At 44.0% G+C, this 21710-nt stretch overlaps 1 protein-coding gene across 2 annotated transcripts in view; it reads left to right on the top strand.

Moving 5' to 3' along the window:
* Positions 1-21439, top strand: part of LOC140280121 (peripheral-type benzodiazepine receptor-associated protein 1) — a 58306-nt gene extending 36867 nt beyond the window's left edge. For both annotated transcript variants that reach the window (XM_072375393.1, XM_072375394.1), the window contains 19 exons: positions 1159-1236; positions 1696-1901; positions 2416-2522; positions 2619-2728; positions 2818-3693; positions 5141-5292; positions 5410-5886; positions 6276-6626; positions 7966-8121; positions 8425-9231; positions 9803-9896; positions 11886-12022; positions 13045-13213; positions 13901-13969; positions 14606-14653; positions 15325-15440; positions 15530-15601; positions 16855-16974; positions 17524-21439. In XM_072375393.1, coding sequence (XP_072231494.1) covers positions 1159-1236; positions 1696-1901; positions 2416-2522; positions 2619-2728; positions 2818-3693; positions 5141-5292; positions 5410-5886; positions 6276-6626; positions 7966-8121; positions 8425-9231; positions 9803-9896; positions 11886-12022; positions 13045-13213; positions 13901-13969; positions 14606-14653; positions 15325-15440; positions 15530-15601; positions 16855-16974; positions 17524-17844 — 4466 coding nt within the window. In that variant the 3' untranslated portion in view covers positions 17845-21439. The remainder of the gene's footprint in view (positions 1-1158; positions 1237-1695; positions 1902-2415; positions 2523-2618; positions 2729-2817; positions 3694-5140; positions 5293-5409; positions 5887-6275; positions 6627-7965; positions 8122-8424; positions 9232-9802; positions 9897-11885; positions 12023-13044; positions 13214-13900; positions 13970-14605; positions 14654-15324; positions 15441-15529; positions 15602-16854; positions 16975-17523) is intronic.
* The last annotated feature ends 271 nt before the right edge of the window (positions 21440-21710 follow it).

Genomic DNA, 21710 nt, shown 5'->3' on the forward strand with positions numbered 1-21710 from the left:
GCTAACTCTGTCCTGAGGCCCGCTCGATTAGTCTGTTTTAGGAATCTTCCTGACGAAGTGAAATGACCTGGAAGTATCTAAGTAGCAGCCACGATGAGAGCTGTTCGAATTCTCCAAACGCTAAGAAAAGGAGCTCCAATGCTTCCTTTAAGGTCTCCCCTTTAGAATAGGATACTCAACACCATTCGTTAGGAAAGAAAGGGGATAATTAAGTCCCACAATTCCTTGCGTCTGCAACTTTCATAGCATCTCTCTATTAGTTTCATCCAGTCGTACTATCTGTTTTTCATGTGCAAAAACATATAAGGACGAGAGGAATTACCCCTTGTATTTCCGACATGACCTTCTGATAAGACTTTTTGCAAAGTAATTGATGGCGATTTGTAGTTTGAGTGCTCCGTCACAGCTTCGTATAAGTGGGGTCGGAGGTCGTATAAGTGGGGTCGGAGGTCGTATAAGTGGGGTCGGACTGTTGTCTCTTCCATAAGTTCTTAAGAATTTCTCCCGCCATCTTTCCTTAACCCTGAGACATTTTCCATCAAGGTCAAGGAAAAGAGCTCAGTATTTGACTGGAGCCCTGCTGTGAGGGACTGATGTCCACGGTCCAGCCCGGAATGATTACCTCGTCTAATTGTCACAGAAATTCGTGGATGTCAGACACTCGCGTTAATGGAGCGTAATACCATTTGTTGTAAGTTACAGGCTTGTCCTCTTGGAGGTTGTTTCCAGGCTTTTTGCACTCAGAGCACTGAGGGTAAACGATTCCTGTAAATGCATTTTTAAAACCCCTTTTAACACCCTACTTTAGGCGTAAAAGTGACATAAGGGAAGTGTTGACCTGCGACACAGGGCGTGGCTTGACTGCAGACTTCAGAATCCAAAGTTATTTACTATTAAGTTGTGTTTAAAATGGTAAGAAGACATATGAGGATGTTAAATATTTTATCGATACCAGTTTATCCTCTTTGCATATCAGTGTAAACTCACCATAATCTCCTTTTTATCTGTGTGTGTACATATAAAGTCATGTTTGTTGGACATTTTAAATTATTCGCAGCCGCAACCACTTTAAATGTAAAAACAATGCACATCTCTCAGCTCAATCCATGTCACAGATATGCCCAACTTCTTTCTCATACACCCCCCCATGTGTTTTAGACTGCACAGGAACATTGGATATGGGTGAAATAGCCTTCTGGAGTCTGGAGGGAGGTGACACTGTCTCCTGCCCTGAGGGTAACGATCCGCTCGGCACACTCAGTGTCTGTTACTCGTGATATGTGTTGGGCACAAAAGCACGGCATGTTCTGACCTGTCATCTCGCCTGCACCGTCATTGTAACAGTCCAGCACCATAACGGAGCTCGCCTGTAAATCTCATCATCACACTTCATCCCACTCATGAGATGAAGTGTAAAATACCTGTTGAGCGTGGAACCAGTTAAGCCCCTTAACAGAGCTGGTGTGTCACACGTTGACACTAGGTACTGTGACCTCTGACCTGAGACAGATGGACTCAGGATTTTTTTTTTTTCGTCCTTCACTGTTTTAATCGGCCACGTTCAACCTTGAGCCACCTGCATGTCAGATGCTGATGTCGCACGCCTAGCACGTCACCCGGAACCAGGTTAACAGGTGAAAGAGCCTAGTTGTTCGCCAAGGGCGCAGATTATCCTCTTCTTCTCTGTCCTGCTAGATGTGGCCACTGCTCTGCGCTTGGGGGCCACTCCCCACGCCGCTGGACTGTCCAGGGTGGAGCGCTCGCCTGTCACCAAGCATCGAGAGCTGCCCACCATCAGTGTCAGCAAGTCATGCTCCTCCTCCATCAAGTCGGAGACCGCACACCTCACCCCCAAGTCTGACACGCACCTCAGTCCGCACAAATCGAGCCCCACGCATGAGGTACGCTTTTTTCCTCTTTTTGAGCCGCTACAATGGGGGAAATAATTATCTGATGCCCTGCTGAATTTGTAAGTTTACTCACTTCCAAAGAAATGAACAGTGTCTAATTCTTATGGATCAAATAATTGTATTAACACTAGTTGTATATCACATTAATATCCTGCCGTGTTTCCGCTGAGTCAGCGCAGACTGAAAGGTCGGTGGTCTTTTTTATCCTGTGGCTCGTCCTCCCCTCAGGTCACCAAAGCTCATATTTAGTGAGATAATCCACTCTGCACCGTGGATTATGAGGGTTGTACAGTAGTAGTTGTAGGTGATTATCTTTAAAAAGGTTTTCCCAGGGAACTATAAATACACCACCTCTCTTATTGTGCTGCAAGCAGCCGTTTAAATTAAAACTCCTCATCAGGAATCAGTGTTTAGAGACTCATTCATATTAACAAGAATGTTATGAAGCATCTTTCTGAAACACTGAGTTGGAGGTCCAGTGGGTTCACTGTCCTGCTCTCCTCAGGTGGACACTGCCAGTGAGGTGGACGAGCTGGACGTCGACGTGGCCCCGGCACCTTACACAGCCAACAGGGGAGCAGCTAAACTTCAGGTTTTCATTGCGAGATACAGGCAAGTGTTACTCTAACACCAGATTTGATACATGTTTTCCACAGATTGTTCATGTGGGAGGGAACGATAATTTGATGGTAAATTTCATTCAAACAGCTATAATCCTTATGACGGCCCCAATGACAATCCTGAGGTGGAGCTGCCACTCACGGCTGGAGAATACATCTATGTATATGGAGACATGGATGATGATGGCTTCTATGAAGGTAAGTGGCATATTCTTCATTTTGTACGTTGACAGCTCTGGGTTCCTGTCTGTTCATGATGCCGAGTATTTTGTTTTGGCTCCTTTCAGGCGAGCTGATGGACGGACGGAGAGGGCTGGTCCCCTCTAACTTTGTGGAACGTGTATCCGACGACGATGTAATGAGCACTCATCATCCAGAGACAGTGGACATGTCCCACAACTCCCTGCTAGACAGCAGCCTGCACAGTGCCAGCCACCAGCATCACCTCCACTTGGGCGCCAGCGCCTCAGAAAGGACAGAGGCCTCTGCTGCCTCTGGCCCTGCCTCAGCCCTCTCAGATTCTGCATCGGCCTTGTCTGTCCCAGCCCCCCTCACCAACGGCCTGGACTTGGATTTGGAGGAGGTGGGAGTGGACATTGTGCCTTACCCACGTAAACTCACCCTCATCAAGCAGCTTGCCAAGAGCATCATCATTGGCTGGGACCCTCCGTTGGTGCCGGCTGGGTGGGGCAATGTGTGGAGCTATAATGTGTATGTGGACCAGGAGCTGCGGCTTAATGTTCCCTTCGGTGCCCAGACCAAAGCGGTGCTGGAGCGGCTAGACATAAACCTCAAAGCCTACCGTGTGTCAGTGCAAAGCCTGACGGAGAAGGGCCACTCAGATCAGCTCCGCTGCAGCATGCTGGTCGGTCGGGATGTTTGTGTGGCGCCCACACAGCTGCGTGTGGAGCGGGTTACCGCCACCTCTGCCAACCTGACCTGGCTGCCCAGCAACAGTAACTATGTACACATTGTGTCCTTGAACGATGAGGAGTGTGAGCTGGTGAAGGCTGGCTGCTACTCGCTGTGCCTCAATAATCTCTCGCCCAGCCTGCAGTACACAGTCAAAGTGGAGGCACGGCCGCACTGCACGCCATGGGAGCTTCCCGTGGAGCGGCGTGAACACAGGAGCGCTAGCATCACCTTCACCACACTGATGGCAGGTCAGGACTACTTTTCTAACTTCATTCTCTCGTTGGTTTCTCCATTCAACATTAAATCCTGTCAGACATTTAAGTCGAGTAAGATCAGAACACGGAAGCCTCAGTTTGGCTCAGATGTTCGATCCAGATTAAGTGTTTTGACGGCTTTTTGAGCCAATGTACAGCAGTAAGGTCATCCAGGACACACATACGTCTGGGGCGCATCCAAGCTTTTGATATAACTCTAAAGATAAATGAAATAATAAAATAAAAACTGTGTGATCATGAATCAAAGAGATCAAATCAATCCAGAAGCTTACAAAGGCTTTGTGTGGGTATTACTCTCAGACATTTGTGGCCGTGGTGTCAGCGACAGCAGCACTGTGGAAACTCTTCCTGAGCCAAACACTGCTGGTTCGGTCCAACCCGCCACGTAATGTCTCTGAACTGTGAAGCAGCCATTTTCTAAGCATTAGACACAGTTAACCAAACCAAAGGTCAATTACACTTTGTACTCAGCCGTGTTATCCATGAGAAGACGCCTTTTATGAGCTTCTTTGGATTCTTATCTTTAAGCCGACCTGTTTTATATTTTAATAAGTGGAAATGTGTGTAGATGAATAAAAACGATTCCCGTGTAAATAAGTCAACATTGTATTTGAACTGACTTCTGATGCTTTAAATCCTGAACAGGTTTGGTGTTTTCCTTCCTTTACATAATGTGTTACAGTAAAGTACGGCTCGACTCGGTCTGGCTTTTCCGTTCTTCGTTTTCCATCACAGACGGTATCCCTTCTGTGTGTGCGACAGAAACGAGACACACTACTTCACTGTGTGTGTGATCGTTACATGAAACTGATTTAACCGACGCTTTTATCCAAAGTAACTTACAGGTGTGGAGGAAAGATAGGATAGTTATTGCAGTTTCTGTCAGGCTTTTAGTTCAGAAAGGTTTGAATAGCTTTTTGGTGCCACTGGTGCTGATTCTTTCTGACCAATCAACACGCTGCAGTGCTTTATGTCATTGTGTAGTATCAGTTATGGATTACTACCTACAAAGTATAGTCAAAACGAAGCAAGCCAAGCCAAGCCAAGCCAAGCCAAGCCATATCATACCAAACCGTACTGTACTGTGTGACGGAAAAGCACCCCTGGAATTATATTTGAAATCTTCTCCCAGTCTACAATACTTTGTTTGAGTTATATTTCTCTAAATAGTAACTCAATCATTCACATTTGCTTAAGTTCCATGCCCGCAGTCTGGGAACTCAGGTATATGGTTTCTCACTTTTCATAATGCTCCTTTAGAGTCGTAGTTAGAAACTTTCTTTGTAGAGCCTGGTGTTTTTCTCCACAAGCACAATATTTTCACTGTGAGCAAATGACCCAGTCCTGTGTTTGTGTAGAAACTTGTTTCTCTATATTTTGCTTGCCGCTGTCTGTGGTGTAATGCTTTTACTCGCCACAGGCCCCCCTGATGCTCCTCTGGATGTACAGCTGGAGCATGGCCCCTCTCCAGGGATCGCTCTCATCAGCTGGCTGCCAGTCACCATAGATGCTGCCGGGACCTCAAACGGAGTCCGTGTCACTGGATACACTATTTATATTGACAAGAAAAAGGCAAGGACTTCTTTAAGGAGTATTTTGTTGTATAATTATTCCATAAATGAAGCAGGAGTCCACATATATTCTTCATTTTTAGTGTTTGTGACATGGGGATTTTATTTGCTTTCCAAGGTGCTGGAGGTCTCTTCCCCCACAGCAGGCAATGCCCTGCTGGGTCCCTCTCAGATCCAGTCCCTCCAGGCAGCTCAGGAGCTCACTGTCCGCACCATGTCTGCTCACGGGGAGTCCTGTGACTCTCTGCCAGTTAATGTGCCCTCCAAGCTGGCTGCTATCTTGGCAGGACCAGTTATCGCCGCCCCAGTTGTGCCACCGCTGCCCTGCACCCCGGTAGCTGCCAGTAACTTGCCACCACCATCGTCGTATGGAATCTCTGCTGCCAAAGTCTCCGTGCTGCCCAGCACTTTGACATCAGACGCAAGCGTCTCTGGCCTCACATTTGAGGTTGCTGCCAACCCTCCTTATGTTCTTCACTCAGAAGCTCTTCTCTCATCTGCCTCGTATGTGAAGGCCTGGGCCAACCCCTCATCTGCTGCTGCCTTGGCTGTGTGTGAGACCACATTACCAGTAGCCTCCTCCATTCCCCCAGTGGTAATCCTCACTCTTCCATCCCTCTCATATATAAGAACCCACAACACATTTATTATTTTGGATCATAAGATTTCAAAGTCTGAGGTGGGCCTCTGCAGGGGAAACCTGCATGAAATGAAAGTGATCTGCATGTGTGACTCACAGTGTAATGAGTCAAATACTACGCTGCAAAACTAAAAAACATACTAAAAACAATGCATCTGATTCTTGGAAGTTGCCTCAGCTTTCATCCTCAGACTCTAACTCTGATTTTTAGAGAAATCTACTGAGAACTTGCCTGAGTGCTGAAAGGTTCTGCAGTTCTCTGTGACTTTAATGCTGAAAACCAGTCCTCCAGAACAATAAGTGTTCTCAAACTACTTTGCATTGACTGTCTTTGTCTTCCTCAGGTTAATGTGACCGCTCCCATCAACACAGCACCTCAGCCATCTCCAGTAGCAGCACCAGTGTTGGAGCAGCGCAGAGACACCGACAGCCCTGGAACAATACGTCCTTTCCCATCTATCACAGAGTTCATCGAGGACCCCCGTGCCAAGCTTGGGACCCCTGAGCGCATCCCTACCCCACCCAAAGCTCCAATAACAGACCTCCTAGACCCTCACAGCGCAAACCTCCACCAACCTCCGAGCTCTTCACCACTGGAGTCGGAGGTGGAGGAGGAGCAGGAGAATACCCGCCTGGTGTCCATCGAGGAGTTCTTAAGACAGGACCAAGAACCAGCTTACAGTATGAGGCAGCAGGTCAGCCCTGGTTTCCTGACACTCCTCACTGATCCCTTAATCTTCAGTTAGAATATGAATCCAGATGTACTGAAAGTGAGGCCCACTGCAGTCAAGGCTCAGATGGTGTAGGTTATATATCAAGTAGATGCACTCCACACATAAAAGGGTTTTCGATGCCTTCTGGAGCCTTTAACAGTTCATCCTCTGCTTTTTTATTCTTAAATCATTGACAGGCTAGTTATTTGAGGGGATGTCAGAGGTTAGGTTATGTGTTAGCCTGGTCAGCTTCCCTCTTTCCAATTCAAAAACACAGCCCACCTCTTTATTCATTCATCTTTTATTTTTCAAATTTCAAATTTCAGTCACAATTGTCTCAGCGAATTCAGACTTGCTGAGAAAAATGCTGCGAGAGTTTGGAGATGAGGAATATTTGTGTAACTGCAACTGTTTGACAGGGTTCGAATGAACTGACTGGAAGTCATTCTCTTTAACTGGAGTCTGTGCTCTTAATCTGTCCATACAGTGATGTAATTATTAGCAGAACGATACATTTTTGGGTGGGCATATCTAAGCATTACAAAGAGAAATCTAGTCTTTTGGAGAAATTCAGAAAAGAAAAACTTTTAACAACTTAACAGTTTGTGGTTGTTCAGAGGGTTATTGCTCAGTTTCCTGTCTTTATAGAGCTGTAGGCATCTCACTATACACACGGTGTTTGATTATTAGTGGATCGTGACAGCTGTAGTATGCTGGGTGTGTTTCATTATTGACAAGCAGTTTGGTTCAATAAGTTGCATTGCCTGCATTTCTGTGTCTGTGACAGACTCCCAAACTTGCTCGTTCGGTTGGCCCAGAGTTTCCTTATCTTCAACCATTTCATTTGGATTTGCAGATGTACAATATTCCTTGTTGATATGAGCCCAACTGCGTTTTCCTCCACGTTCGCTGCAGTTGTTGTAGTAAAAAAAGTGCGAGTTTTAGAAGACGCAATTGTTGTGTTCGTGGAAAAAGAAAGCTTTTACAAATTCAAATTCCTTCCTTTGTCACAAATCGGCATTTCTGTTGCGCCTTTTTCTTTCTCTCTCTCTCATAAAGGAACATTTACACTGTGCAAGCCCTTTTTATGTATTAAAATTGTTCTAATTTTGAAAAAAAAAAACTCAGATCAATACATTTGCGTCACATTTCAAACCAGTAAGCTCTCAATGAAGCTGCCTCTCAAAGGTTAAATGCATTAACCTTTGAGATGCACCAAAGCATTGCTGAACGTGTTTATTATTTGCTCAGTATATAAAGGAAATGACAAAGCTCTAGATTGCTCTATTCACAGTAGATATGTTGCTGTATCATTTCCCAGAGTTATGACAGGGGGCTTGTGGAGCCTCCCAGTGACTACAATGCAGACAACAGCCGCTCAGACCTGTCTGACATCCTGGAGGAGGAGGAGGACGACCTTTACTCGGACCACCTTGGAGATGTACAGGGCAGGGGATACACAGTTGGAGCAAACAGGGTAAAGAAATTTGTGCAATCCAACATACGTAGCCTCCCTACATGTCTATATCTGCACTAACCCTGCAGCTTCTGCTTTATGGATGAGATGTGCTTCTTTTAGTTTGTCTCATTTTGAGGCTTTGTGTCCTTTTTTAATTCTTCATGTCTGTGATTATTTTCTTTTCTGCTTACTTTTCTTCCTTTCTTTTCTCTTTGCATGACGGGATTGTCACCTGTTTTTCCTCCATGTCCTTTGTTTTTCCTGAACAAAATATTATTTCATCCAACCTTCACCGATCCCCTCTCGCTGTGGCCCTCACAGTCGCGCAAGTTGGAGACACCAGACAGCGATGAGGAGGTTCTTGAAAGGATCCTTAAGTTACCTCCTCAGGTCCACCACAACAAGCAGCTGTTCAGCATTGCTGAGGTGACAGAAGAGGAAGACAGCAGTCAAGAAGAGCCTTTATCCTACCGAGGCAGGCCTCGGCCCAGGCCCAGCCACCTTCACCCCAGAGAGTCTGAGCACTTCCACCATGCTCCCCAGCATCATTCCAACCCACAGCCACACAACTCCCCTCACTATCACCACTTCAACAGAGATCCCAGATCCCTAATCAAAGAGCCTTCACTCAAACATGAACCCTTACAGGTCAAGCCCAAGATACAGCACAGGGTGCACTATGCTGACACGGTGGACACCGTTAGTTATCCTGAAGATGAAAACGCAAGTTTATACGAGGGTCCCACCAGCAGGCAGGTCTCAGCCCGCTGTCCTTCCAAGCTGACTCCCAACAGCAAAGTGTTGCTAAAAGGGCTGGGGGATCGCCTTAGGAGGGAGGCCATGCTTAGGAGTCAGATGGCTGTTGCCGGGCAGACTAACCCCGACCATGGCCCACCCAGACCAGTGCCAAGACCCTACCCAGTTAGCAAAACGGTACGGACTTTGAAGTCACCTGTTGGGCGTGGGATGGAGATCGATGTGGAGTACGGAACAGACAACGAAGAGCCTATGGAATACAGCGCTGGGGAGGTGGTGGTGGAGCAGATGAGCTCTGAATGGTGGGTAGAAGGAGCTCAAGTGGAGCACTGCAGACCTCCTCATCGCCGTGGGCCGAAAGCTGAACCAATGGTAAACCTCACTGCTGATCAGCTGGAATGGGTGTGTTGTCTCAGCTTTGTTCTATCCCCTGCTGTGTGGATTTACCCCTCTATCAGTCAGTAGACAGAAACTCACTTTTCCATTATAACCACTGCTGTGGACAGAGGGAGGTGAGGTAGCACACTGCAACATATTTGACTGCTGTTAAAAAAGCAAGCAAATCTGAATAGCCCTCCTTCCTCTGAATGGCCCGATTCCTCCTGCTTTCTAATTCGCCTGCACATTGGAAAACACCCAGATTTTGCCCTAAACTAGTCAGCAGTGCCTTGTTCTAGTTGACGTGCTCCAGTATTTCTGTCTACTAACACCGCTGCAGTCTGTGTTTAACAGCTGTGTTTATGAAGCAGAGGAAACACCAGAGTGTATTACATTTTCACTAGCAATTCAAACGTGAGCATAGATTATTAGGTGGGTTTTTTTGTTGTTTTTTAAACGAAAGGAACAGCTGCATTTACTGTTCCTTTTCCCATCCTCCTGAGTAGCTCCTAGCTGTCCGTGGTGATGATTTTCACTGATTGTCTTTATGCATTTACTTTCTCAGCAGGAGCCCAGCCAGATCCCTCCAGCTGTGGCGGGTCCATCATGGGGAGGCCAGGCGGATAAACCAGGGTGCTCGCAGGCGAGGCAACTCAAAGGTCAGAGGCCTTTTTGTTTCCTCCTTTGTCTTCATCTTTTCTCTTTCCTGTTGCCTCCCCTTTTCTAAACTAAAAGCTGCAGTTGGGCTGTATGAGGAGATGCTGACACACTTGTGGTTTCTGTCAGCAATCCTCCCCCCGCCCACCCCCAGCTCTCACACGAAGGTAGTCAGATTAGCACCTTGTGCATTAAGGGAGGGGTGGGGGTGGGGGTCAGGGAGAAGGAGGTGCTGTAGCTGCAGTGGAGAAGTGGGAGAGAGCCTGCTAAGCTGAGAACCGGCTTAACCCAAAGTGGCTTGTCATGACAGGAGGAAGTGGCAGACATTAAAATAGTAACCTCGATTAGCCAGCGAAGAAACAGCCTGTAACACAAGCCCCTCGGTTTTTTTTCTTCTGCCCTCCACATCTCTTCAACGCTCTGCTTCTCTTCTACACTTAATCCCACAGCTGCAGATAAACCTTTCTGTTCTAGATGCACAGTTGACTACACAGTACATAAGCGTACACGTGCACAGATAGAGGAAGGGAGCAGGGAGAAGTTTCTATCCTATCTACTACAGAATCAGTGAGGATGTGAAAGTGTGCGAGTCGTCTGCCCGTGACTCTTGTCACAGATGGGCTGAGTCTCCCTAATGAGATAAAGAATACGCCTCTTGAGTTCAGCTTAAATCCTCACTACAGCTCTTCAAATGTGTCTCTCGCTGTCATATAGGCCTCATCTGCGATGCTTTTAGCTCCACTGATGTCATGCTTTATGTTCACAGTGCTACAGACGGAATGAACAGGCTGCTTCTTTATGGCACACGTGGCATGCGGTGTCTTAAAAGCGCCTCTCGGCGTGTTCGTTTTGATGTGGCCTCGGCGTGAATAAACGTCCTTGGGTTTAGTTTCGAGTGCGGGTGAAACACCGTTTCCACTGGTGCTCGGCTGCAGATCACGAACGAGTGCACGTTTGTCAAACAGCTCATGCAGCTTAGGATCAGTGGTTTAGCTTGATTACCTCTTTTAAGGACAGGTGCTGGGCAAACACTGCTCATAGCAGCGCTGCAGTTGGTGGGCGGTGGGGGAGGTGCGAGCAGCCAACACTGCAGAGTTCTCTGCAAGCTAAGCATGGCTTCTCTGCAAGCTCTCTTCTGTTTAAATAACAATCAGTGTTATAATATTAATAGTAATGAATTGTATTAGATGATATAAAGTGAATTATGAGGTCAACAACCTGAGACCTCTCAAATTCAAAGAGAATGACTATGTTTATGTGACTCCCTGAAAAATATGAATTATTATGTTAGTCCAGACAAAACTGGACTTTTAAAATGTATGTAAGCATGGTAGTTTGACTGAAATCAAAGCTCTGAAATCTTACAAAGTCTGGATTGAACCCCTCCTGCATGTGTACGCTCAGATACAGTCACAAGGACTTTGGCACTCTACTCCAAACTTCCATCTTTTTGCATCTTTTTGTAAAAATAGTAAAGATTAAGTGTATATTAAGTCAACTGAATTCCAAATAAAGCTCATGTTTTTCTGCTTCTTTTATCAGAAACTGTGTCTGAAAACTAGCATATTAAGACTACATGTTAACTCCCTTAAAGAATTTCCAGACGGTCGCTCTGCTCCAATAAAATCCTGATTTAATTCAACTTCATTCAAGTTACTTAAAGGCTACATCTGTGCTGTGAATTGATCTGTACTTATAAGCACGATGCTCTCCTACAGTAAAAGTCAGGAGCATCACAATGTTTTCTTACACAGTCCACAGCATTGTGGCCTTAACAATATCTCGATTCCATTCTTGTGGATGTATGCTGGGTCTAAGACGGTGGTCCAGTTGAATTCAAGCTGTAACCATAGCTCGACTTGCTCAGTGTTGAGTGATTTAGTTTGTGAGCGATGATATTTATAAACTGGAGTCACTGTGAGCTTTCATAACACCTGTACTCTTACCAGTGCTTGTTGTTAATCTGTCATTCTGACTGTGTGTGTCTGCAGGAGAATCACCAAAGGTGAAAGGAGACGGTGACGTACGCATCTTCGTGGCCCTTTTCCCGTACGATCCTGCCAGCATGTCACCTAATCCTGATGCTGCCGAGGAGGAGCTGCCCTTCAGTGAAGGACAGATCATTAAAGTAAACTCTTGTCAGGGTTCATATTCAGTATTAAAAAGTACAAAACTAAATTATTTCCAGTTGGATTAGTATGGAAATAAGAAAAGGGAGTGTGGAAAAACATCTGTGTTACCAGGCTGTCGCCCTCATTCTGTTCTCTAAAAGATAAAAACCAGTTTGTCAAATTCACAGTATGTAAAACTAGACACGGTAGTGTTAAGTCTTGGTTTTTCTACCATTTGAAGCCTGCATTTAGCATTTTAGCCATTACTATCTTGGTGTTTGACTGACACACAGACAGCTATGTGGGTGCTCATGGCTCAGGTAGCTATTCACAAGATGAACAGCCGGGTCCACATGTCAAAGTGTCCTCGTTCAAGGCACTGAGCAGGTCAGTTAGCATACATTAGCATACCCTTCTTTACCTTCTATTTCCCCCTGAATGGGACTATAGTTTTACAAAGTGAATATTATGTTTTATTGAAGACGTGGAGCTGCTGACCTTGAAGTCTTTAGGAGAATGGATAAGAAATGAAGTGAGAAGTCATTTTCTCATGGATACAATCTGCTTGCTTTTTGCAAACAAAAATACAGACATCGCCCCCACAGGCTTTAAAGCATTTTTGTTTTGGCTTGATTTGTTCAGACTAGACAGCAATGTGCGTTTTGGAGCAGGCAGGTACTGAATAATGGATATTTCTGTTCTTCTTTACGAAAGAGACAAAAGTGTGGCAACCACAATGCATATTTGCCGTTTAATATGTCAAGGCTCGCACCAGCTAATTTACTTCCACTTTGGGCAGAGATGTTACTGCTTTTTTGCAGCTTGACTTAAATTTATTACACTAAATTTGCTTTGAATTATATCTGGAAGCGATCGGAACTTGAATTGCAATCTATTTGGCGATAACGGTTGGGTTTTAAAACCGTATATTAGACATCTAGATGTTTACATGTTGCCTGAAATAGCATTAAAAAAAATCAACTCAGAAATGAGGAAATTTGAGTTTCCTCCTATCAAACGCCGCTGTGCTTCTGTCCAGGTTTACGGAGATAAAGACGCAGACGGGTTCTACCGCGGGGAGTCGGGGGGTCGCCTGGGCTACGTGCCGTGCAACATGGTTTCTGAGATCCAGGTGGAGGATGAGGAGACCCGGCAACAGCTGCTGCAGCAGGGTTTCTTGTCCACAGCGGCCTCCATAGAGAAGATCGGTAAGCGAAGCGGCCCAATCTTTGCTGTATTATGTCGTCAGTTCGGATTTTTTGTATCGTGTAAACTGTAACGCGTTACCCATTAAATCACTGCTTTTCATGTTGAAGTGGGAAGTGAAAATAGCAGCACAGACGTTTGAGAGTGCTTAAATGAATTAAAAGTAAAAAATATTGATTATTCTTCATTATTGTCTGGACAGACGTTGGCATATTGTTGCCGATATGTCACTGAACAATTAAAAGAAAAAACGAAAGCTCTTCTCTTGATGAGAATTGTAGAAATGTTCAGTTAATCCTTATTAATGTTGGAAAAACAATCATAACCATCTTCCAACTTTTAGCCACAAACATTTTCAAGCAGGTGTCTGGAAAAAGTTACTTAGTGTTTGTAAATGCTTTCAGGCCAGCCAGCACAACCAAGCTAACAGTTTGCTTCTGTTTCTTGCATTTTACCCAGAGCGGTACTCGCAGATGGTTAAACTTTTCACTTCCACTTGTTCTCACTGCTGTGTCTGCTGCTCACCGGTTGTCATCTTTTTATATTGCTCCTCGCTGGCTTTTCATTGTCGACTTTGTCTGGTCTGCTTCTCTCAAGAATTACACCTGTCTTTCTTTTTGGTTTAATTTTTTTCTTCTGTTATTATTATTATTATTATTATTATTTTTGGTCTCTAAAACTCCATTAAGGCACTCGCACTCATGCACAGCTTCCACGTCGCCCTGTTCCACCGCCGAAACCGAGACGATCCAAGAAAGGTGTGTCTCGCTGCAGATTGCGGCTTCCCACCTCTCCTTTCTTCTCATCTCTGGTTTGCTTCTTTTTCTGTCTCTCTCAAAGTTAGATTCAACTCCTTCAGTATCTGCTTCTTACTCAGCAGCCAGGGAGGGGGTGGGAGGGGGTTTTAAACCAGCTAATCTAGTAATGAATTCACACAGCATCCCAGCATTATAAGCAAATATCAAAATATGAGTAGGTCAGCGGTGGTTTCATGTGCTATAAGTAAAGCCTTGTGACACATTTTTTTAAAGGTTCATTTTTTATCAGTAGTACCTGTGTAATAGCTTCACAAGTGTAAAAAGCCACATACATGAGTCCTGTCATTGGCTACTCATGTAATACATTACAGATAAAGCAGCAGGACGTGGCGGCATGTTGCTGATCAGTTGATCAACTCAAAAATAAGTTAATTTTTGTCCACTCTCCTGCTTTTCTGTCACAAATGAATTACATGACCACCAAAAGCTCACCTGTTGATACATCCGTCCTCTCTGATCTCCGCCTGTGACTTTGTGTACTTTGCAGTGTCGTGACTCAAACGTCAGACAGGATTACTGTCTGACAAACTCTCATGTTGTTGCTTATGCTCTTCCTCCTCACCTCATCTCTTCCAGTGGAGTCTGCAGCACTCTTGGAGGAGAGCGTAGACTCCTCCAGTCAAGGTTTGTAGTTGACCCTCCGAAGCGCTCCTCTTTGCATGATCCGATGAGCGGTTTCAGTTTGGACCGGAGGACCGCATGCGTTCACCTACAGTATTATTCATTTTATTTATTCATTCTACGCCTCCTTGTTGTTTTCTCCGGTTTCAAACGTCGTTGTACGAGTGTCCTTGTAGCAGAAAATGCACGGACTTATTTTTCGGGGTGTGAGTGAAGAATGTGCAGATTTTTTTAAAATCCTCTCTAAAGGAAAGCATGTTGAAAATCGGTTTTAAATGTCAAGCAGTCCCTCTAATGGTGTTTGAGTTCAGTCATTAATCATCTAATAATTTCCATTTGTCTCCATTCTTTTGCAAACAGCTTTGAAGAGTTGGGGGTCTCTTCATCCCCTGTCAAACGTTTGCTCTGACTTCACAACAGCAGCTCGGCTCAGGCTGCCGTGACCCCTTTTGTGCTTCTAAAAATGCTAACTCTCATCACTAATCTCTTGTTTTTTTGTTTTTTTTTTTCATTTAGATTTTTAATGAGTGTGACTTTCCCTCAGCTTAGCATGACGCTGAGTGAGTCCAGCATGCAGACGCACAAAGAGCTGCATGTTGATGAGCCGACAGACCCTTTTACATTTTGATGACAGACCTGATTTCACAATTTGTGCTCCTCTGTTTGACCTACAGATCCAAGTCAGACTGCTGCGCCTGCAGCTGGGGGGAAACCGGCCGCAGGGGCTCGCAGGATGGTCGCCATCTTTGATTATGATCCACGAGAAAGCTCTCCCAATACTGACATAGAGGTCAGATTTGCACGTGAATTGTTGCCTCCTGTGGCATGTGCAGTTACTGTTCTCTAACAGTTGACCTTTTCCGGCTTGACTCTGTTTAGGCTGAGCTGACGTTCAGCGCAGGTGACATCATACATGTGTTTGGTGACATGGACGAAGATGGTTTCTTCTACGTAAGTGTCAAAGGGAGCACTCTATCTCTTGAAGTGCTCTTACAGTAACTGGATTTCCTTTCTGTGAATTCCTGCTCTTTGAGTATTTGAAACCTGTTAAATGAACATTACGAAAAAAAGATACTGTATCTAAGAGAACTGAGTATTTATGCAACAGAAAGGGTGTTGCGGTTCCTCTCCAGCTGCAGTAATAAGTGTAACATTTCATGTTTCTTAAGGGTAGGTATGAATAAAAGATGCATTATAGTGTGCAGTGTTTTAGATGTTGCTTTAATTCAACAAAAACTAAAACAGAATGCAGAAGTTGATGACCCAGTTGCAAGGTGTCCAGGTCCAAGATTTGAGCTGATATGCTGTGTTTGGTTTTCTCCAAACGTGCTGCTGTGCATTATGACCAAACATCTCCACTTTGGTCTGGTCTGTCCAAAGGACATTGTTCCAGAAGTCTTGTGGTTTGTTCAGATGTAACTTTAAAAAGAACATGGCAGCACAGCTTAGGTTTGTAGAGAGAAGAGGCTTTCTCCTGCAGCCCTTCCAAACAAGCCATCCTTGTTCAGTCTTTTTCTAAATGTACTTTCATGACCTTTAACATTTAACCTGCTAACTGAGGCCTGTAGAGTCTGAGCTGTGGCTCTCTCGTGACTTTGGGGCATAGACTCCTGGACAGATTGACAGCTGTCCTGAATGTTCTCCACTTATGAATAATCTTTCTCTCTGTAGAAGGAAGGACTCCAAATTTAGTGGCCTTGTAACCCCTCCCAAATTGATGGGCAGCAACAACTACTTCCCAAAGATCATTGTTGATGTCTTTCCTCCTTGGCATCATGTTAACACACACCTAAAAGCTCTGCTTCTATAGAGGTGCTCACACTTACTGATGATCAGTTGATCAGGTGGATCTGATTAGCCGCACCTAGCTGCTACTCTCTTAATTCCTATGGAAGCGTTAATGATGTACTCACTTAAATCATGTTCAGTTTAGAATAATGACATGGTTTAACATGTCATGTGTTGTTGATTATCTGAGGTGGCATTTAGCAGATTTTAAGACCCGGCACGAACCAGAACCAGGTGTTTTATTTCTTGATGCATAGAATTGAAAGAGGGTGTACTTTTCTTTTCACAAGAGTTTACGTTTGTTTACAACTAATTTTAGTGTAATTTTACAGTGGAACATTGGCCTGTTGTAAATAGAAATGTAGTAGTTGTAGATGATGTGTTTCATTCTTTTAAAGCCTTATTGTTTCTTTCAGGGAGACTTGAATGGTCACAGAGGCTTAGTGCCCTCCAACTTCCTGCAAGCCTTTCCAGATGATGCTCAGGCAGAACCGGTCTGTCCTCAACCTGCACCAGAACCCAAGAAAGAATCACAGGTAGCTTCACCTTTCTGTCTATTCAACATGCACGTCTGTATTTGAACTTCCTGACCTGCTTTTTGTTCCACTGAGTGTCACTTTCTAACGATTCGCTGACATCAGAGAGATCTGTTTGTCTTAATTTTTTCCCCATTTAAAAATGCATGGTTGTTGCTTTTTCTGGTTTCTTTAATCGTGTCGTGTCGCATCTTCTCTGTCCCTTCGTTTCCTGCATGGACTTTTACAGAAGCAAAAGCGATCTGTACACTTTGAGACTTGATCGTAAGTGTTTCGTAGGTAATCAACGCTGTTTATAACCTCCTCCTTCACCCTTACTTTTCTCCGTTCTAGTTCCACATTACTTCTTTGCACCTACCCGTGGTTTTACCTTGTCGAACCACATGAAACGTGGAAATCTCCTTTTTCAAATCTCCCTTTTTAAACTGTAGTGTCTCCACAGTGCTTACAGTAAAAAGATAGACTTTCCCCACTAAACTTCAGATTTTAACACGATGTGAGCAGTATATTTCTCAGGTCCGTTCTGAAACCTGTACTTTCCTCCTCTAGGACTCTTGGACGTCCTCTACGGAGACACAAGTTTCTGGGCCCTCAACACTAGAAGAGGCTTTGCAGAGTGAACCTCCTCATCCTGACAGGACGCAGCACGCAGACTTGCGACCACAACCTGAACCTGCTGCAAGTTCAGCGTCAGACCCGGACCCCCCCCGAGGTCCAGCCGCTGTGGAGGTCTGCAGCCCTCCTCCTGCCCCCCCTCCTCTAGACAGCCCAGCACCAGCGGACTGCTCTGTGCAAGTAAAGAAGAAGAAGGGCTTTTTTTCAAAAGGCAAGAAGCTGTTCAAAAAACTGGGATCCAGCAAGAAAGAATGAGTCAGCAAGTCTGACTCATTGAAAGCACTTTTTCCTGTCTGTACTGTTCGTTTCACCTGGTAGTCTACGCGGTTAGCAGCTATCAGATCTAATAACTGATACGTATACGCTTGCCTTAGAGTACTGCTACACCAGCTGTTAAACACAGAGTATTCTGAAACGCCAGAGTTCAGCTTACAGCATCTCAAGAGCATGTAGAAGTGCATGTCGACGTGAACAAACTTACAAATGTGTGCTCTGAACACTTCCTAATTATCAGCTCATCAGAGGCTTGAAGCACGCTGTAATAACCCTCCAACACATTCGATTTATTAAGAACACTGTAATGCAGTGGAACAGCAGACCAGGTGTCATCTCAACACAGACAGCGGAGTTAATATTAGCTTTAATGCTCATGTACTTGTGCCACCTTATTTATTTGAAGCAAACGAAAGAAGCAGCACTCTATCTCTTCCTCTGCGTGACTATTAAGAATGCACTATCCATCCTGAATGGATGTATTTCTATTATGTCTGTTTCCCCTCGTGTGTTTCTTGTCCTCTAAGAGTATTTTTTACAAGGCTTTGTACAGAATGTGTTATTTATTTCTATTAGGCTTCAGCCCTGTTCATTATCAGATTGCATGACGTGGTATTAGGGCGAGATGTGAGTCATTTAGAGGCTTCGAGAGACACTGAGGCCCTTCCTTTACGTGTGAATTTCAGGGCTAATTCATCCGGTGGTTTGAGGTTAATGGCCTTTTTTTTTTTTTGAGGGTGAAAAAATGCGAAGGCATGTGTGGGGTGTGTTTAACTGTGTTTGTGGGGTCGAAACGACGAAGCTGACAGTACTTCTTGGTTCCAGCTGCTTTGTGGGGTTGAAAGTTTAAGTAGCTTTTTAAATTCTGCAAGTATTTTTTTTGTTTTAGGGTTACAGTTAGGTTAAATTTAGTGTGCGGGGGCTGGGTAATGCTCTATGTCAAGCTTTTATGTATGCGAGTGTGTATATCATACACACACATACATATATATGTATATATATATATATATGTGTGTGTGTTTATGTAGTCCACAGCCGAGACTGATAACGGATGCCTTTTTCAGTCATCAGTACATGAAATCTTGATGACCTACATGTTTTCTGCGTAAGTTTGTATGAGAGGCCTGCAGTGTGTGCAAAAATGAGTATTATCTGTAACTCATGATTACTCTGTTCATCATTCTTCAGTCATTATTCAGTTAGTTGATAGCAAAAAATTAACAGTCAAGTCAAAAAACCTAAAAACTCATCAAATATCTGATGATACCCTTGAACGATTATTCAGTTATCAAAATAGTTCAATTTTTCCCTAATTCAGGGATATCAAAGTCAGACAAATTGCAGAAACGTGTGCATGTGAAAGCACAGAGGACGGTGTCAGTGTTCCTGGAATATAAGCATCATATATTCAGAAACTTTTTTTGCCTCTTGTTTGCCCACTTATGGGCAATTTAAACAGGAATTAGGAACCTGGAACCAGTGTTTGTTTCCATTTTGGTAAATGTCATCGTTAGAAATATGCCAAATGAACATGTTAGCGGTTACTGCCTGCAGTAACTCATGAAAACACAGAAAAATGTTAAAAACGTAGTCATTCCCACGCAAGGTTTGCTGTGCTTTTGTAAAACAGCTCTCAAATGGTTTGTGCATTGGAGGAAATTCTATCCGCCTGAAGGTTTTGGTCTCATTGAATCTAAAAGTCAGGTCTTTCTGACTCGTCTTGAATGTTTTTTGGAACACTGACACTCAGCCGGTCCTCGCCTCATGCCGTGTGTTTAGCTCTCGTTTGTCATCACAGCTCAAACGCTTCAAGACTAATCGACTCATAATTAGTGCCTCAGAATCTCTGGAAAATTCTACTTTGACTTTTTTTCTTTTTTCAGATGAGGTGGAAACGGCGTCCTCCTTGTTGCTAAACGTCCGGTCTCTCTCTCTCTCTCTCTCTCTCTCTCTCTCTCTCTCTCTCCTCGTTGGGACTCATTAAGGTTTGAATGTCGCATGTTCGGTGTTTTTCTTTTTGAAAGAAGACGACTAACAGGAACATCGCTTCCTGGAACTGCGTTTTAACTGAGCAGTTCTCAGTCATTGCACTGGTGGTTTGTGGCACTACTGTACTGTGCTAGTTTTAGTAATGCGTCTTTTCTCTCGCCTCATAATGAAGCCTGCAGTGTGTAAATATCGGGGCTGACAGTGTTACATCTTTCTTAGCGCATGCAGTGTAGTGATTAGTTTCTCTGTCCACATATTTGCACCATAACACTGTAAAGTGGTTTGTTAAGGCTACAAAGGACATCTTTAGCAATATGTTACGCCGCGTTTTAGATTAATTTCACCAAAATAGAACCATTTTCTAGAATGGAGTCATTTATGGGAGTGGGATCAGACCTTAGTAGTGTGAACACATGCAGTGATTGTTTATTCACTCTGATGGGATTTTTTTTCTAGTTTATCTGTGCGACACGGGGCTGTTGGGTAACTTCTCAGGTTTTCACTCACAGTTTCTTTTCAGTGCTCGGCCACATGTCGACTCTGGCTGTCACAAAGCCAGCAGAATATGCCAAAATGTTAGGTGCTTTGCTTGTTACCGTAGCTATGAGAGACCGAGTTTTCCCAGCAGGATGGGAGATATTCAGTAGACTCGTCGAGGGGTTTGTTTTTCTATTCTTTCTGTCGTTGGAGTGTAATTCAGGTTTTCTTGTGAATGTTTTATTTTGTCAGTGATGCATAAAGGGAGCACGATGATGCCAAGAATAAAAGGGAAGGCGTATCGTCGGACACTTTAGATGCGAAATAGCCGGGATAGAGGCAAGACGGAGGCAGTACTGTATGTTTTTATTTTGTTTTTTAACAAGGGGTGGACGCTCAAAAGTTGCCGAAATGCACAGCGAATATTTGTAATGATCTTGTATTTGACGGCCTTTAATGCACAAGTAGTCCTCTACCTGCTATGTAGCAACTTAGGAAGCTCCTCTGTTGACTGAATAGGACCTAGGCCCCTGTAGATAGTACTTTAGCTCAGCTTATCATATTTAGCCTTACACAAAGACCTTGTTTAGTCTTAATATGTTGTTTACAGGATGTTTATTGACTGCATGCAGACCAATGTTATACCCATGTTCGGCCTTATTTATTTTCACTCATTTCGGGTTTTTTTAGGCAGACTTTGTCTACAATATTTGAGTTGTAGATTGTCGACGCAGTGGAAAAGAAGCTGTAGGACCAGGGTGTATATACTGTAATGAACAGTGTTATTTTCATACAGTGCAGAACATTTTTCTTTCTTTCTTTTTTTTGTCTTTCCTTATCTGCATTCATTGTTTGAACCCAGTGTAAAATTAATCTTTTTATATAATATATGAATGTTTTTATTACCCTTTTTTTGGAAGCTCATCTGTATATATTTTTGTTAATATTGTTTTTCAGACTTTTTTTTTTTTTTTTGCATGTCTGAGCAGCGTTGATGGAGGACTAGTGTATAAAGATGTAGTGCGCAGAGGACTCCTTGACTTAAATTGTGACGGTTTCTTTCACTATGGATCTTTTTACAGGAATAAAGTATGTATATTTTCACAGAAAACACTGAGTTTGTCTTGTCTGTGTTGCTCCTAGAAGACAGCAGGTTGAGACGAGATGCTTTTTTTATTACATCTTTATTGCGTATCATTGAGGTCATACATCATACACTGGGTTAATGCACACGGGTGAAACAGAAACAGGTTATAAAACAGAAAAAGAGTTGCGTGCTCAGCTCAGCGCCACACTCTGCCCATGTGAACTGACTTCTTCAACACTCTGGGTAACGTGTGGCCTTATGAGACAAAGCAGCTTCCTCTTTTCTGACTTCCTGC

Source organism: Leuresthes tenuis, unplaced genomic scaffold (assembly GCF_036924035.1).
Source record: "Leuresthes tenuis unplaced genomic scaffold, fLeuTen1.0.hap1 SCAF_21, whole genome shotgun sequence".
Lineage (NCBI taxonomy): Eukaryota > Metazoa > Chordata > Actinopteri > Atheriniformes > Atherinopsidae > Leuresthes > Leuresthes tenuis.